This window comes from Drosophila erecta, unplaced genomic scaffold (assembly GCF_003286155.1).
Source record: "Drosophila erecta strain 14021-0224.00,06,07 unplaced genomic scaffold, DereRS2 tig00000055-arrow-pilon, whole genome shotgun sequence".
Lineage (NCBI taxonomy): Eukaryota > Metazoa > Arthropoda > Insecta > Diptera > Drosophilidae > Drosophila > Drosophila erecta.
The window spans coordinates 725741-743513 of NW_020825200.1; the positions used below are offsets into that span (position 1 = coordinate 725741).

At 41.6% G+C, this 17773-nt stretch overlaps 3 protein-coding genes across 3 annotated transcripts; 2 read left to right on the top strand and 1 right to left on the bottom strand.

The window, feature by feature from the left end:
• Nucleotides 1-2711: 2711 nt before the first annotated feature.
• On the bottom strand, nucleotides 2712-3488 carry LOC6543231 (accessory gland protein Acp29AB). Its single transcript, XM_001968162.3, has one exon. It carries the CDS (start codon nucleotides 3459-3461, stop codon nucleotides 2712-2714), a length of 750 nt encoding a protein of 249 aa, XP_001968198.2. The 5' UTR covers nucleotides 3462-3488.
• A 3525-nt stretch (nucleotides 3489-7013) lies between these two features.
• On the top strand, nucleotides 7014-7961 carry LOC6542631 (accessory gland protein Acp29AB). Its single transcript, XM_001968163.3, has one exon. It carries the CDS (start codon nucleotides 7035-7037, stop codon nucleotides 7842-7844), a length of 810 nt encoding a protein of 269 aa, XP_001968199.1. The 5' UTR covers nucleotides 7014-7034; the 3' UTR covers nucleotides 7845-7961.
• Nucleotides 7962-8038: 77 nt separating this feature from the next.
• On the top strand, nucleotides 8039-10737 carry LOC26526539 (trichohyalin). The gene has a single exon (XM_015160039.2). The coding sequence runs from the start codon at nucleotides 8061-8063 to the stop codon at nucleotides 10608-10610; it is 2550 nt and encodes an 849-aa protein (XP_015015525.2). The 5' UTR covers nucleotides 8039-8060; the 3' UTR covers nucleotides 10611-10737.
• Nucleotides 10738-17773: the final 7036 nt, after the last annotated feature.

Here is a 17773-nt window from a genome sequence, read left to right on the forward strand (position 1 = left end):
CGTTTGCATTTCACAATTGTCAGGCAGGCATCCCAAACGATTTCGATGCGACGATCCTGATCCTGATCCTGACTCATTTCCCAGGCACAACTGGCGTACTTTTGCTTTTGCCCTGACTGAGATTCGTCCACTGACAGGCTTCTCCTTATTTCTCCCTCTTCCTCGCAGATTCTCTCCTCTTTGTTCGACTGCAATTGACAGGCTCCTCTGACATTGTCGGGCCTCTGAAGATTTGTCCGCCGCCCGGCCAAAGATAATTTATGTCCATCCCCGGCTCTTTGCATACCCAATATTCAACTCGAGCCCATTCTACTGCCCCTTAGGTCTTTGGTAATCGCTGGCGCACTTATTTTACTTTTACTTTTCCGCGCATTTCATTTGAGGCTTCCTCAGTGGCTCGTTGGGACGCGATGACTTGGATTGGCCAGAAGGTGGCTCCGAAATGCTCCGGCTTCTGTGTCTTCCCGACTCCGGCTACTGGTACTTGTCTTTTGTGGCGCGGTGGAAGCCGCCGTGCCACAGTGTTTGCCTCTCGGTAATTATATTTTATATTGAATCTTCAGAAATATTGATTTTTCCCATAACGGCAACCAGGTGGGTTCAATTCATCGTGATTTCAGATGGACAAGAAATCTGCAAAGTATGGACGATTTTTTACAGAAAGTACGCATTTCTGACCACTGTCACTTTTTTGGCGGCGACTACTGTGTCTGCTTTGTGTTCTTCCTGCTGCCTTCCCCCACTCTAACTTCCTCCTATTGTGGAACGCCTTGTGGAACCCCTGTCCTTACTATCCGGAAAGATTGCTCCCTTTCATTTTTGTTCTTTTGTGAAAAATAACTCTTTTGTCCTGTCAGTCAGCTTGCAAGCGAACTTGGCTCGCTTTCGGTTTCGGTTAGTCCCCTTTAAGTTTCCTCCCCTGTCTGTCCCTCTTTTATTCTGCTTTGCATACATAAATTCATCTGTGTGCCAAGTGCAACGATCCACTCGCGATTCTCGAATCCCAATCCCATTGCCATTGCCATTGCCATTGCCACAGCCACAGTCACAGTCACAGCCAGTTGTTGCACGTTGCAAGTAGTCGCTGCTGCATCTGTCGCTGTTAGGGTTAATGTCAATTGCCTTGCCAGTGCCATAAATTCGTGGCCAGGGAGAAGCAAATGAAGGCGGAGGAAGCTCATGCCGGCCCTTGTGCGATCCTCGGACCACATTCGATCCACCTTCGATTTAATTAGCCGCATCATCATCGCAGAGATTGCTCTCGGCTTTGGTTTGGCTTACTTTCTAAGCCGAAACCGCCAAGTGTTGACCAAATAATCATTGCTGACAATCACGAAAATCCCCAAGCAACTGGCGACAGCAACTGGCAACCCACAACACCAACTGGCAACCAGCAACTAGCAACGGCAACCTGAAACAGCAACCGCATTTCAATATCGTGAGCTGGGGAAAAAACATTTTATACAAATCCAACTGGAAAAGTAACAAAATGCCAATTAATTGCCAAATAGAATGTTTATCTATAAAATCGCGACAACAACAACGACTGCGTATAGGAGTAACAGCGACAAAAACAAAAACTGTTAACTATTAGTAAAAGTTAAGCATTTGTGACCGTAACACATTTGCCTATTGCATTTGTTGCTGCGGTGCTGCTGCTGTTGATTATTTGAGGAGGAAAAGACAACTAAGTAAGCTACACTCGACAAAAGAAAGATTTACCATACCTTTACCATATAATAATGTTATACGAAGTTAAATTATAAGGAGAACCACAAATCGTAAAGATACATGATTGCTAAAATAATGGCTGTGGAAATGAGCAGTATTTCGCGATTTTAAGGCGAGTTTTTTAGCAGTGTCTAGAGCAAAACGTTTCACTGGTTTTAAGCACAATGTTTCTGGTGTTTTCAATGGTCGCAGGCGGTTGCCAGTTGCTGGTTGCAAGTTGCTAGTTGCTAGTTGGGTCAGGCAGACGCTGGCAATGGTGACGATCTAAACGAGCAGCGTGCATCGCCAGGCGGCATCTTAGATGGTCTCACACAGATACTCAAGCACCAACACACTTGCGGGGCAGGGCACACAAGTGCAAATTACTGGCTCTCATACATATGCAAAACATTATCCAGAGAAAAGTCGTGTCGCCGATGTCGATGTTGCCTACACTGTAAAAAATGCAATCCTCAATTGGAACTGAAATTGTTTATATTGTAGTTCAAAATATTCTACAATAATTATTATTGATATTTTGCAGGCAAGAGGATGGCATTTAAGAAAAGACTCCCATAATACATATTAGAATACAAATTTGTTTCTGTGCATCGATTCTGCAGTACCATTGTTGTTCTTTCGCTTTGTGGCTCAAAGAAATGGCTTCGTCTTGTGGCCAAGACGAAAGCTTAGCCAAACGCTGGGTAAGATAAGGTTGGGGAGAGGGCGGAGAGAGAGTGGCGCGATTTAACTGCAACTTAAATTTTAAATGCCACTTTAATAGCATCATTTGCACGCGGGCAGCTTGTTAACCCGATCGGCAGATCTTGAATAGACGAACTTATCAGGGAGTGGTGCCATCACCAACTCATGTCGAAAGCCACCAAGTAGCGAAATCGGAACATTTGAATATTACTTTGGCGGCTTTATTTACACTCATTAAGATTACGAGGCACATACATGAAGTCGATGTGAAATCTTGAATAAATCGCTTAGACTGCTTACGCAGCCTGGCAAATGAAATAGTTTCTGTCGCTGCAATGATATGTGTAATAATCCCCGGCGTATAAATAGGCACAGTTTGCATTAGAACTGTTTTTGGGCTCCCCGTTTCGCCAATTTAGATATGAAACTGATTTTCCGGATGCCAGAGAAATGTATTGGTGCTTATTGACCAGGTTGCTAATGTCTAGCCAATACCATCTGGCTATAAGCTCCTTCCGGATGAGGTACAGTTCATCCTCGTCTTGGGGCGTCGCCAGGTGACCGCCCATCCTACGGCATTTATCCGCGGCATCGAACCAATTCTGCCTGACATGCCTCTCGATGTAAAAATACCTCGAGCCCAACTTCTGGAATTCCGGAGGGGGTTTCCCAGTGGACGTGACCTTTTTGTTTTCGAGTGAGCAGTGCAGGGCTTGGTTTGCCTTCTGCAGCGCTGCGTCCAGATATTCCAATTTGCTTTGTAGATCCAAATCAGCCAGCAAAGCCTTCGATTGGTTTAGAGTCACTGATTGCATGGACTGTATTTTATTTACTGTGTGCCCCACGTGACCTTCAATTTTGCCGAGCACTTCTATATGTGGATTTTTCAAAATTGCCTTTAGCTGTGGTTCAAAATCGACAAGGGTGAATTCTCCGCGTTGTTTAATTCGTTCGCTTAGTGGAACTTTGTGGCAGCTATTTTCCTGGGCTGCCTGCGGATCTAACAGGACAAAAAGGTACAAGAAATAAGTTGGGTACTTGAACATATTGAGTGGCAATCACCAGCGAGGGCTAGTGTTTCTAACTAACTGATTCTGTGCTTAGTTCTAGACCTACTAGATATTTTAAGAAGCGCTGTATTAAACCGTAACGATCGCTATTAAAAGTATAAATCATTATACAACTTACCTAGATCTGTGCACCGACAATTTTTAGCTTTTTTTTTAATATATCATAAAATACTTGAATCTTTGAAGTACACGACGTACTTAAAACTTTACTGGCGAAAAGGAATGTACGAATTCACCTACAATCGATCAAAAGATCGTCGGGAAAGCGGCGGATAAACCGCTCATCGTACGGTATTGGAGCATGTGGTATCGTTCTGAGAACCGACTGCCTTTCCGCTCCCTCATCTTTTTTTTGCTTAGCTCCGCTGAGCAGCTGCAGCAGCAACAAAAACATTAGAATTGCTAAAAGATACTCAAAATCACCAGCGGACAACGAGCTGAAATGTTAAAACGATCACGTTTTCCTGCAGCAGCAACAACTTCAGTGTGGAAATCCTTGCGCTGGAGAAAAGCTAGGAAAAATCTCAGCTGCCGTTGACATTCCAGGCCTCCCCCCTCCATTCCTTAGCCTCCCATGTTGTTTTTTTAAGTAAAGGAGCCTCGCGCATGCTAATTTCCTTAGCTGGGAAGGCCCAACGGTTTTTTTTCGACTTATAGACGGGGCCCTCGGTGGCTAACTGTAAAAGGCAACGCAAGTCAAGTGAGCGATGGAGCATGAAAGTCCGAACCGAATGTGTGTGGTTTTGATACCCTATAGCAAAACAAAGGGTTCATTTTATGGTATTTCATGATATAAAACAACAAAAATATGCAACTAAACAATTCATTTTATCATTGATGTGCCAGTGTAGTCAAATCCATTTATGTGTGTGGAGGAATCATTAAAAATGGTTAAGAAATATGCAACCCAAAACATGATTTAAAAAGTAAATTAACAATTTTTTTTATTTTAAGAACGGGGAACATAATATTATTTAGGGTACACCCACTATGAGTCGTGTAAGATTTATCCATTTGTATTTGTTATACGTGATATTTTTACTACCCCTTAGCTCTCTCAATATTTCAAACCCAGGACAATTGTCATTCGAATCGAATGATTTTCCGGGGGTTTTTTTTTTCTCTTTGTTTGTTTCATTTGCCACTATTTTCGTCTCTGTTTCGCTGAATGTCCCCAGATTTAATGGGTAGGAGAAAAAGGGGATTCGAGGGGATATCGCAGGGTTCCGAAATGCAAATGAATGCCGATAATTCAAACGATAAGTTTGTCTTTTGTCTTGTTTGTAGCTACCGTTTGTTGTTTTTCCTTGGGTTTTTCTTTGTTTTTTGCTTTTTTGTACTTCTGTTGGACTTGGTGTTGTTGCTGCAGCTACCGCCTAGAGCCAACAACCATTAAGAAACCGAAGGAAAGGACTGCGGGTCGGGCGGACAGAGCCAGGACCATGATCACGATTTTCAAGTTTCGACATTTGATTGAGTTTTTTGAACTAACGAATTTTTTCTTTATTTCTTTTTCCTTTAGTTTGTTGGAGCTGTTAGTCTTATTCAAAGAGGCTTGATCTTGGTGTGTGTGTCGTCGTGAGTCTGTGGGCGTCTTGTAGCTCGCATCCATATCTTGGATATTGCTCCTAAAGAGCGTTAATTTGACACACAGTAACCCAGATTAGCGATCGACGATGACGCGAAGCGAATGTCTCTGTGCCAGGGGTGCTCAAAACTTACAGGAATCATATATTCAGTTTATTTAGCGCTGTACTCATGCGGAAAAAATTCCACATGTAAAGTTTAGGTATTCGGCTTGTGTTTTTTTAAGTACTAGTATAAATTGAAGTTTATAATATATTCAATTAATCAGATAATAAATATAACCTTCTTTAATGCTGCTTACTTATGCTCCTAGTGAGTTTTAAAGTCAGCTACCTCTAAGGAAACCAACAACTTGAGCAAGTTCCCAAGTAAAGCTTCCAGCCCTGATTAGAACGGGATTTGAACTCCCCTGAGGCCAAAACGCGCAACGAAAGGAAACGAAACACAAATGTTAACCCCGCGTGTTGATAAAAATATGACAAGTTGGCTGTCATTAGTCACACAATTAACATATACAAATACCGTCGAAGGGAAGGGACTGAGTGGGGCATCCTCCGACCCGATCTTCCAGCGGTGGTCACGTAGAGGAGAGGAGACACGCTGGCTTCAGCAAATTGTCAATTACTCATGCGATGAGCGAAAGGAGCATCGTCAGGGGCTGGGGTTTTCGGGGTTCTCGGGGTATCTAGAGGATCAAGGGGATCCAGGTGGGGAGCCGCAGAGGAGAAGGACCAGACTGTCCAGTTGCCGAACCTGAATCCCAGGCAATATCTATCGCTGCCGCTGGACCGCCTGTCGTCGACGACTGCCTTTTAAAGCATCATTAGCAGAGATAATTAGCGCCGTGCAAACGACAGCCAAGAGATTACCTCGAAAAAGAGACTCACAGACAGAAAAATGTATTAGTGCATTATTATTTTTATTCTAGATCGTCGTTTCTCAGTAATGCTGTAAATGCAATTAAATAATTGATTTGACTGAATCATTGAAATAACTAATAAAAAACTAATATTAACTAATATTGCAGAACCATGTTGAAATACTGCATAATAGAAAGAAATGTCAATTATCACAGCAAAAAAATTTTATTTTCGTTTTGCAAACATAATGTTAAATCAATCCCGTTTAAAATAATTGCTCTCTGTGCAAAATCAGCGACAATCTAACCTCTTCGGTTCCCCAGCAGCATATTTAGGGTAATAAATTGGAAATGTTAAACCTTTTTTTCGGCAATTTTATTTTTGCTTCGCTTTGGCAACTTCGTGAAAAATTTTCATACTACCCAAAGCAACAGGTTGCTAAGAAACGGGGGTTTGTAGGGGTTAAGGGGGCTGGAAGCCCCGGCTTCTAGTTCCATTCAACTTCAGCCTAATGCGTAAATTTAGTGAATGGTCAATAAGTGGAGACGAAAGGGGCAAGACCCCGATGTTGGTGATGTGGCCGTAGCAGTGGCAATGTGTTGCTGTGGTGCAGTTGCTGCTGCAACTGAGTGACATGTTAATTAGTCGCTTACATGACAGCAGTTTGCTGCCAAGGCATTGCCAAAATGCTAATTTCCACATTGGGCAACCGCTGAGACGCGGAAAAGCGCGGAATATGGAAAAGGAGTCGGGTTCGCAGAGTTGTGCAATTTATAATTGAGCAATTTGCCAGCGACTGATTTATTTGTGGATCCCCACATGGGATTAAAACGGTCTGTGTCTCCAATGCAATATGAATCGCTGGGAAAACAAGATCAAATGTACTAACAACAAGACCGCTGCAAAGCAGCTGGTTTGTGGTTACTAAATCTTTAAAAATGCATAAATTTATTTACCTATCTCACAATTTCTTCGTATAAAATCGGTTAGTGCTTATTACCATTTTAGGGAGTGTGACAAATTGCTCGTACGATACTCTTCAACAAAATAAATATATATTTAGTTCCTAAGTAACATTTACTCTATCAAGTTATAACACTGAATGTTCCAGCTCGCAAACTATTTTCTGTACGCCTTAATGGCCTGCGGTCTTCATGGAGTCCATGCAAATGATGTGTGTCCTCGAATGTCAACGCATAAGGAAGTGTGTCTTGTCGAACTAGCGCCAGTGCTTAATTACATTTCCAACAACCATAAGAACCACTGGAACTCTGCTAGCGCAGTCCAAGTAAATGAAACCCGGAAACAACTGGCTAAGATTGAAGGTCAGGAGAAAGAAATAAACGATAAATTAAAAGTAATTAAGGGAAATATGGATAGCGAATTTAATGCTCTAAGAGCGAAGATAAAGAATATGAAAAATATTGAAAGTGATTTGGCAGGTTTGGAGTTACAATTGCAAGAGACGAAGATAGCCCTAAACCTTTCTGTGGAAGCCAAAAAAGTGATGCCGAATAGCGAAATTCCTGCCAAGTTTCAGAAGATTGGCTGGAGGCATTTTTTCATCGAGAAGAAACACAAAGTGGATTGGTTTAAAGCGACGAGCCAGTGCCATGATATGGGTGGTCACCTGGCGACAATCCAGAGCGAGGAGGAGTTAGATGCTATCCGTACAGAACTTGAGGTCATCCCTGAGGAAAGCCGTGACTTCTGGCTGGACATCAACGACATTGCCAAATGGGGCGAATTCGTTTCTTTAGCAACTGGAAGGAATCCGCCCTTCTTTAAATGGCATAAACTTAGGCCTCAGGTGCAAATTCATCAGCGCTGTGTTCACTTACACGGCGGACAAATGATGGATGGGAAGTGCAGCGAAAAATTTTTTTTTATTTGCCAACTTGCACTAAATTAATAGATTATGCTATTGCTGTACACCATGTGATTAATTACTCCGGATTTCCTATAAGCGAGATGATCTCTTACTCTTATATGGTGTGTAGTAAAATAAAATATATGAGAAATACGATCGTTCCGGTGTATTACCTGAATACGAGGTGTGAAAAATTAGCTCACGAGAAAAATAAATATGAAACAACGTCTTAGAATCAGTTCGTTATACTGACTCAACATGTTCAATTACGCGACCTATTTCGTGTGCGCCTTTATTTCCTACGGTTTTTATATCGTTTTTGCTGAAATCAATATTCTTCAGCGTCCCATAATTCCATCGTACGATCCACTTAAAGAACTTGAAGAAATGTGTCTTGTCGACGTATTACCAATTCTTGAGAACATTGTAAAGCAGCAAAAGATGGGAAACACCGCCAACTCACAGATTTTCAATGAAACGCAGGGAGTTCTGGACAGGATTGAAGGACACCAAGAAGTCATTGATAAGCAATTGAAAGCGCGTCAGGTTGAAATGGAAGGTTATTTCATGGAGCTGCATGCTAAGTTGGAGCTAAAGGTCAAAAAATTATCTTTAGAAAAAGCCTTACAGAATGCACTGAAAGCTCTTCAATGTTCACTGGATACCAGAAATGTTTCGTCAAAGGGATCACTCCATCCACAATTTGAGAAAGTGGGCTCGAGGTACTTTTACATCGAGATGCATGTCAGACTGAATTGGTTCGATGCAGCGAGAAAATGTCGCGAGATGGGCGGTCACTTGGCGTCGCCACAAAACGAGAATGAGCTGCACCTTATCAGTCAAAAACTTAAGACCGAGTGGTCGTATTGGCTCGACGTATCTGATCTAACCGATCAAGGCCAATACATATCGTTGGTCTCCGGGCGCAAAGTACCATTTTTGAAATGGAACAAAGGCCAGCCAAAAAAAGATAACGCGCAATGCGTTTGTATAATAGGCGGACTATATCAGACAAATCAATGTGAAGACCAAGTTTTGTTCATTTGCCAAGTTTACCAGAATCCTGAGAATGACAGGAAAAAGAAAGAGGAAAGAAAAAAAGAAGACGAAATAAGAAGGGAAGACGGGAAAAAAAAGGAAGAGGAAAAAATAAAAGAAGAAGAGACGAAAAGAGAAGAAGAGCAGAGAAGAAAAGAAGAAGAAAGAAGAAAAGAAGAAGAAAGAAGAAAAGAAGAAGAAAGGATAAAAGACGAAGAGAGAAGAATGGAAGAGGAAAGGAGAAAAGAAGAGGAAAGAAGAATGGAAGAGGAGATAAGAAAAGAAGAGGAAAGGAGAAAAGAAGAGGAAAGGAGAAAAGAAGAGGAAAAAAGAAAGGAAGAGGAAAGAAGAAAGGAAGAGGAAAGGAAAAGGGAAGAAGAAAGGAAAAAGGAGGAGGAACGAAGAAAGGAAGAGGAGGAGAAAAAAAGGGAAGAAGAAAGAAGAACAGAAGAGGAAAGGAGAAAAGAAGAGGAGAGAAGAATGGAAGAGGAAAGGAAAAGGGAAGAAGAAAGGAAAAAGGAGGAGGAACGAAGAAAGGAAGAAGAGGAGAAAAAAAGGGAAGAAGAAAGAAGAAAAGAAGAGGAAAGGAGAAAAGAAGAGGAAAGGAGAAAAGAAGAGGAGAGAAGAATGGAAGAGGAAAGAAGAATGGAAGAGGAAAGAAGAAAGGAAAAGGAAAGGAAAATGGAAGAAGAAAGGAAAAAGGAGGAGGAACGAAGAAAGGAAGAGGAGGAGAAAAAAAGGGAAGAAGAAAGAAGAAAAGAAGAGGAAAGGAGAAAAGAAGAGGAGAGAAGAATGGAAGAGGAAAGAAGAAAGGAAGAGGATAGGAAAAGGGAAGAAGAAAAGAAAAAGGAGGAGGAACGAAGAAAGGAAGAGGAGGAGAAAAACAGAAAAGAGGAGCAGAGAAGAAAAGAAGAGGAGAGAAGAAAAGAAGAGGAAAGGAGAAAAGAAGAGAAAAGGAGAAAAGAAGAGGAAAGGAGAAAAGAAGAGGCAAGAAGAAAAGAAGAGGAAAGGAGAAAAGAAGAGGAAAAAAGAAAGGAAGAGGAAAAAAGAAAGGAAGAGGAAAGAAAAAGGGAAGAAGAAAGGAAAAAGGAGGAGGAACGAAGAAAGGAAGAAGAAAGAAGAAAAGAAGAGGAAAGGAGAAAAGAAGAGGAAAGGAGAAAAGAGGCAAGAAGAAAAGAAGAGGAAAGCAGAAAAGAAGAGGAAAAAAGAAAGGAAGAGGAAAGAAGAAAGGAAGAGGAAAGAAAAAAGGAAGAAGAAAGGAAAAAGGAGGAGGAACGAAGAAAGGAAGAGGAGGAGAAAAACAGAAAAGAGGAGCAGAGAAGAAAAGAAGAGGAGAGAAGAAAAGAAGAGGAAAGGAGAAGAGAAGAGGAAAGAAGAATGGAAGAGGAAAGAAGAAAAGAAGAGGAGCGAAGAATGGAAGAGGAAAGAAGAAAAGAAGAGGAAAGGATAAAAGAAGAGGAAAAAGGAAAGGAAGCGGAAAGAAGAAAGGAACAGTTAAGGAAAATGGAGGAAGAGGAAAATAAAAAAACGGAAAAGTGTTGGGTTACGAAACAAGGTACGAAGAAGTGTAAAATATGTTTGACAACCAAGAAGGGTAAAAGAAAGTGTAACATATGTTCGATACATGAAAACGGGGAAAGAAAATGTAAAACTTCAAAGAAAAAGAAGAAAGAGAGTTATGACGATAATAATTCTTATAATTATAATAGTTATGGCAAACAACTTAAATGGAGTATAGGCTGGTGGTATTTGTATTGGTGGTATGAATAAGGGCAACCTTCATCAAGTTTATTCTGACTGATATATAAAAGGCCAGAATAAAACATGAAATTTTAAGGGCTTACGAATAATAACATAAGTATACAATCGATATAACAAATTTTCCAATTACAAATTACAAAAAATTACAAGATAATAAAAAAACATTGCTCGAATAAGAACGCGATATGTGTATCGTTTCCTTTTTTATTATTTTGTATTTCCTGTGTGCAAATCCTGCCAGCTTTTCCATTTCCACCCATCTGAGCCATCCAGTGCAGCTGCACCGCCCACACAGACGGAGAAACAACTGGGTAATCAAGGTACATCATCAACATTTGCGGCTGTTTTAGTTGGGACTCCTCTAATGTTGATGTTAATGTTAATGTCTGTTGGCGGCACCGCAATTAAAAGGCACGCTCTGTTTGTTTATGCTGTTGCTTTTCTCATTGTTGCTGCGGCAGATGAAACATTCAAATCAACGACGTCGCCAACAAGCCAGCCGCACCGTCTTCGCTCAAGGTTTGAGCCTATAGGCCTCATCTTTGAGTCTTCTGTCTGCAGACGCCGCTCGTCGGTCTTTTCAGTCCTTCGCGATTCGCTTCTAACAATCAACAAACGCGCACGATTGCGAATAACTAGGGGAGCCGGGAACTCGAAGCCCCGAAAGAAAGGGGCGGAAGAATTGTGAAGAATTCTGTAAAGACTGAGGACCGACGAAAAAGAGCAGAGCGACTATCTAATGTCGGGATCTGTGTAGCGTAAGTGATGTCGATGTCGCCACCTACATCTTGAATAGAGACAAGAGACAACGACAACCAGAACTGTGGCGATGCACTGGGAAGAATTATATGAAAAGTATTTAAATATTAAGAAATATTAAGAAGCAAATATATGTATGCTGTTGGGAAAATATTGATTTGTATACATAGACTTTAACAGAATGGTACATTTGGTAGATTTATTATGGTATAAAATGTATGCAATATTGGATCTTCGTCGCTGTTACTTTTAATGATTTGATTAATTTTCAGTGGCAACTCTTTGGGACCAGCTTTCTTTGTCATCTAAAGTAGTTCGATGCTGTTTTTACGCACACAATAGCGCACATAACAGCGCATAATCTTCTTGTTCTCCGAGGAATAGAAACAGTTCTTCGCATAGCTTTCCGGCTAAAATTGAGGTTTCTCCTTGAACGCGTACTACCTTTTTCCTTAAGCTTGGCGGAGGGCGTTGATTGGCATGGCAAAGTAAATTGCATTGAATGCTAATTTCTATGGCAAAATCAAAGCGCCATTTGTGGGTCAAAGAGGGGCCGACAATGGCGCTCCATTAATAACTGACAGGACGGGACAGGAACTGAAAACTGCGGCTCAAACAACGCTCAAAGCTCAAAAGTCACCGACAGGCAACAGAAGACTGAGGACTGTAGACTGGAGACAGTGGAGGAGTGGGCGCATTAGTTGGCTTTGTTTTGGGGCAAACCCTTTTCGGCTAGCTAGAGGCTACAACAATAAATAATAAATGTTGACACGACAACGTCATAACCTTTGAACGTGAAAATACCTACAGAAGAGACGTAGTCGACTGCGTGGGTTGAATACTTTATCTCATCTCTTCTTCGCAATTGCATTCAATTAGCTCCTTTTTCTAGCCAGCGCTGAGTTGAGACCTTCACGCCACTATAACCCGACCAACTTCAGTTATGTCCAACTTGTTTACATCGCTCGATTCGCATCTTTCCCACACAGTAGCGTGGCCTAAATATATTTTCAATAAGAAAATAAGTTAAGGAACATTTCCTTAATTTAAATATATTAGTTTTCAAACTTTGGGAATTCGCACCGGAACTTCAAAATTGGGAGCAATCGCAAAACAATGGCTTAGATGTCACTGCAGGTGGCAGTTTGGAGCCTTCAATTCAAGTAAGCAACATACAAGTTGGCAGTTGCCAATTGCCAATCGGGCACACTGGTCGGCAAAGCCAAGGGGCAATTTAGCAATTGAATTTAGCAAGTGAGCATGTTGCTGGCTCATTATAGGCAGTCAAATATCGCGGCTGCTGGCTTATGTTTTTGGCGTAGCCTAATCGCAAACGAAATCGAAAAGCGAGCAACTAAAATGCACTCGATTGCCAGTGGGACAGACCTAAGTACACGAAAAGAAACCCGTATTTTGAATAATGATCCAAAAATACTGCACATTGATTGTTCAAGGGCTCCTAAATGTATGAAATTACAAAAAGAATACGAATGTGCCTTTTTGGGACGGAGCTGTATGCGCTATAAAAAAGCCCAGAATATGTAGAGACCTTTTTTTTGTGTGTATAAATGTTGTATGCGATTGGATGCTAGAGGTTCTCCCCGCATTTTTTTCGCTTGGCTCTGCGGCGGCCTCACATCAAATCAAATTAAAACGGCTGCCTGTCTATTCGACTGACTTTGATTTTCATTTCGATTTGCTGACAATTTTCAGCCGTCGAGCTAAGTTTTTGTGTGTCTTAATTGGTTGGTCCGATAAGATGTGTGTTCATGTTGATGTAGCTGGCATTTGGTTGTGGTTTCACTTCTAGATGGAGATACTGGCAATTAGCTGCGAGGTGCGGGCGAAGTTTCAGCCTAATGAATAAAGCGAGTCCGAGACCGAGACACGCAAAAATGTCCGATCCCAGTTCTCGATCCCGGCTTCTCCACCATCGCGCCCGTTCTATCTCTTTGCATAATTCTCTCATTAGTCAGCCGTAGCCGGGCCGTTGTTTTCGAAAGTCGAAGTTCAAGTTTTTGGGTTGCAACCAGCAGCAGCAACATGCAACAGGAGGCCGCAACAGCAGCACAGCAGCACAGCACCAACGCAACACCCTCGTCGTGAGTGGACCTCGGTCTGGCCAAATACGGGCGAAATAAATCAACGGGCCGAGCACTAAACGATTCTGCCCCGGGGCAAATATGAAACATAAGCCAAATTAAGCAGCCCGCTGCCGCTCACAAATCGATCAGAGCAAGCTTTTCATTTAGCCCCTTGCAATATTGTTTCCAGCTCAGATACCTATGCAGATTTTTCGCCAGCCATTAGAACAATCTGCCATGTGTGTGGGCGTGTGGAAAAGTGTCAACGCTCCAAATAAAAGACGAGAAAAACAAAAAATGGAAACCAAAAGTGAGCCTGGAGCCAGATCTTTAACTGGAACTGGAACTCGCCTGCAGGCGACCAAATAGTCGCCTTTTGTTATGTAAATTGTTTGTTTCTGTTACACCCAGTAATTTGTAAGGGTGTAAAACACCAAAATGTGGTTTTAAAAATAAAATTGCTCATTTGTTCGCGAAAGGGCTTAAGTTTTGCGGCTTCAAGTGCAAAAGATGTTTAGTATCACGTGAAATTTCGATCAGTTATGGTAGGTAGGGTACTTCGGCGCGGGAAAACTCTTATTTGCATACCCGACTTCTTATTCACTGTGGCTTGCAATATTTTCCATACTCCATGCGAATGCAAATTTTTGGTTGCCTCAAATATTTTGGCATTTGCGCATTAATATTGCTTGCCCCTCGAGATTCTCCTCCCAGTTTCAGTGGCCCAGTCTGAGGTTGGTCGTCCAACCGGTTGCCGATCGCCTCATAATTCTGAATGCAGTTTGTCGTGGGGCCTGAGTTGTAGGTTATTGGTTATGCGGTTACTCGGTTGCTGTTTTGCCTAATACGTGACTATCATGTCATAATAGCGAGTTATTAGAATTTAATGCGGTCACAAAGCGTTGTGAACCCAGGCTGAGAGTTAAAGAGCTGATCTCCCGTCTCCCGTCTGTTCCATTTTAAACTGGGTCGACATCTTACCGATTTTCCAGACATTATTGCAATTTCAGAGTTTGCCAGGATGATTGCGTAAAGGTGCGAAAACTTCAATTTGTGCTTTGGGGTATTCGAAGTACCCTCTAATTTGAGCGATTGTCGCTTTTAAAGTCCCATTGGCTTAACCGTCGTTTGGCCAATGGGCGTTTCTTGGCTTTCGCCAACTATCAGCCTCCAGCTGATTAGCAATAATTTCCCATGGCAGCCATGAAGATTTCCTCTTTGATCTCCGCCTGCGATTAGCTCTAACCATGGTGATTAGCCCACCAAGTTGGAGGATTAGCTTTAGGGGCAGATCGATCGGTTTGAAAGTATATCCAAGTTGGAATCTTTTAAAGGGTATTTTGGTCTTTGCAGACAGCCGGACTAATTTATTTAATTACTGTTCGTTTAATAAGATTTATTTTCTTGCAGATTATTTATGGGAAATATAATATAGCCAGTATTATTTGTATGTACGTGTTTTTTAATTTATTAGAGCATTAAAGGTTCGTATTTTCTTGCCTATTTCCCAAACTATGCTCCATTTCTCTCCCGATTTTTGGTGATTTGTTATGTCTTGATTAAGTATACGCCGCGTGCATATTGATTTAGTTTCAGTAGATTTAAGTTTTCACGCCTTTTGCAGGAATTGGGCGAACTGCTAGTGGCACAGCCATTATAGCCACTACTTTGGAAACACCTGCACGATTTCCCATCTGCGATACGGCTGCATTCAGCTCGAAAGACTCGAACTGAGGCTCTGACACTTACATGTTCACACTTGCCGAATTGTTTGTTCTGTCCATGAGCAGACACCGAGACTGCTGTGTTTTTTGGGAGTTTTGCAATTCTTTATTTCGTGGCTTGGTATTTTTGACAACTCCAAAGAGTTGTCTGCCCATATAAGGGTAGGCCAAGAGATCCAAGAGGGGCCAGCGATTGGGGGCGTCTCCACGGGCTCATTTATTTAAAACGGGGTCGGCGCAGGATGAGAGGCGTTATGTTTCATGTAGGTATTGATTTCCATTTGATTTGTCGCTGCCTCCTCCCTTTCCAATCCCCGGCTTCCAAGCCAAAGCCTCCGACAATATTTCACAACATTTCACCTCATTAATCAAACAAACTGCAAGGGTCCGATTTTAACTGCAAACTGCAAACTGAAACTCCGAACTCAAGACTCGAAGTCCGAGTTCGAGACTTTCGGCATATTTTCGGCAAGTGTCAGCGGTTTACAGTTAGCATCGAAATCGGTCTCGGGATCGGTATCGCTGACTTTTTAATTGATTAAAATGAGAAATCGTTACGATTTGTGTGCGGCGATTGTGTGGCAAGGATCTGATTTCAAGGAGCTGTTGGAGCAGGAGGATGAGCTCTCCATTGTGTTCGGATTGGTAAAGACAAGTGGAAGATTCTCGGCAGTGAAGCTGCACGTATGAAAAAAACAAAATTTCAATTTAAGAACATGTAAAAACTTTAAATTTATTAATTATTTAAATTCCAGATATTTGTAATCTGTAAACTATTTCCTAAAATGTATAGCTTTTCTCAAAAGATTACGCATTTTCTTCCTGTGCTTTGAGCTTTCTTTGGGGACACAGGAAATGAAATTCGATACTTTTCTGCATTTGTGTTATTGTTGGTTCTGCGAACTTCAAGGCAAGAAAGACTCGCAATAATAAGCAATAAAAATTCTCTGGATTGGATGGATTTTGTTTATGTGCCGAAGATTTACGACCAGCGGCGGCTTATCCACTTTGATGGGTCTGTTCTCAGGCCCCTCTCCCCAAAATCTTTCGGCCTACATAGCCTAATTGTGCCTTTGATGCAACTGTTTCGCATATTTGCTTTCTATTGAAAGAGTCCCCGTCTGTAGAATCGACCTCTGGCCTCAAAATGCGAACCGCCGATCGCTGACAATTTTCGTACATTTCTCGCTAAATTAACTGAATTTCTGACCTCGCAAGGGAGAGCTCCAAAAAAAAAAAAAAATGCCGAGATATATGAGAGAAGTGCAGAAAGAGAGGCTCCAACGACAAAAGCGAATCGTTAAGAGTCCAAGGATCGCATAACTCGCGCCCCTCGCCCCAAAATGTTTCACAATCTCTCTGCGCTGCAGTTTCCACTGTGAATTTCAGAAAAAAAGCCCAACCAGAATCCCGAATTCAAACCCGAGCCAAATGTTGCCCATTTCAACTGCTGCAGCTGCTCTTTGGCAGGGGAAAGAAAATATGCGCAAACTGCTTGATGTCCACTTAAAAGTGTCAACGTAAAATTCTTGCCTGCCCAGTCAAAAAACAAGGAGAACGCGATAGTTGGGTTCCTCGACAATCAGATACCCGTTACTCAAGCCACATATCAAAAGTGTAGGCGTGTAGCCGTGCTGGGCGGGGCCAAAATATTTTTGGCATATCGATGGAAATTAGCAAGACAAAAATAAATTTTAAAAATCTAAAAATGTTGACTTGACTCGGGTAGTGATAGAATATATATGTATACTTTATAGAGTCGTATAGAGTTCTACATGTAACATACTTCCTAACGAACCTGGTATACCCCTTTATTCTACGGCTAACGGGTATAAATTAAAAAAAAAAACAGCCAGCAAACTCAGTGAGTGTTGGCAGTACTTACGGATAAGGAGGGCAGGGAGTACTCTAAGGTACTTGTTTCTGACTTCGACTTCTGTGACTCTTTCTTAAGGGCATATTATTCCGGAAAAGAAGCCCTGACGCATTTTAAAATGTCCAAGCAGATCACACTTTATTTAGAAAATTAGAAAATGTAAAATTACTCTCCCTTTTCATATTGATTTAATGTTGGCTTGAGAAAATTAAGACTAGACATATTCAAGTTCACTTTTTCTTTTACATAAAGTGATATTTGTACTGCTGCAGGGAATTTTTAGTTCGTTTGCACCCAACACAATTTTTGGGGCTTTTGTTATTTGTGCTCCCGGTGGTGTTTCCCCTTCTTTCTATATATATGTATATATATATTATTTTTTGGCAGTTGAATTGCGCCTTTCGCCAAACCAATTCTGCTCATTTATCTTGAACTCTTCCTCCTTCATTTGGAGCCTCTGTTTCTGTTTCTGTCTCGGTTTCTGATTCTCCACTGCATTTCTGTTTGTGGCTTCTCTCGGCCAAAAGTTGCAGCATTTCGGGAATTTGGGTTGCTCCTTCTTAAACAGATATGTGCCTGTGTCTGCCTGAATCCATGTGAGCTTGTGTTTTGGGGCATTTCAGTTGGATTCAGTTTTTTCTTTTCGTTTGGCTGCTTTTCGTTTTTGGTGGGCAACAAAAATATCACACGAGTATAATTGAGTTTGACACAATAAATTGCTCATCGCGG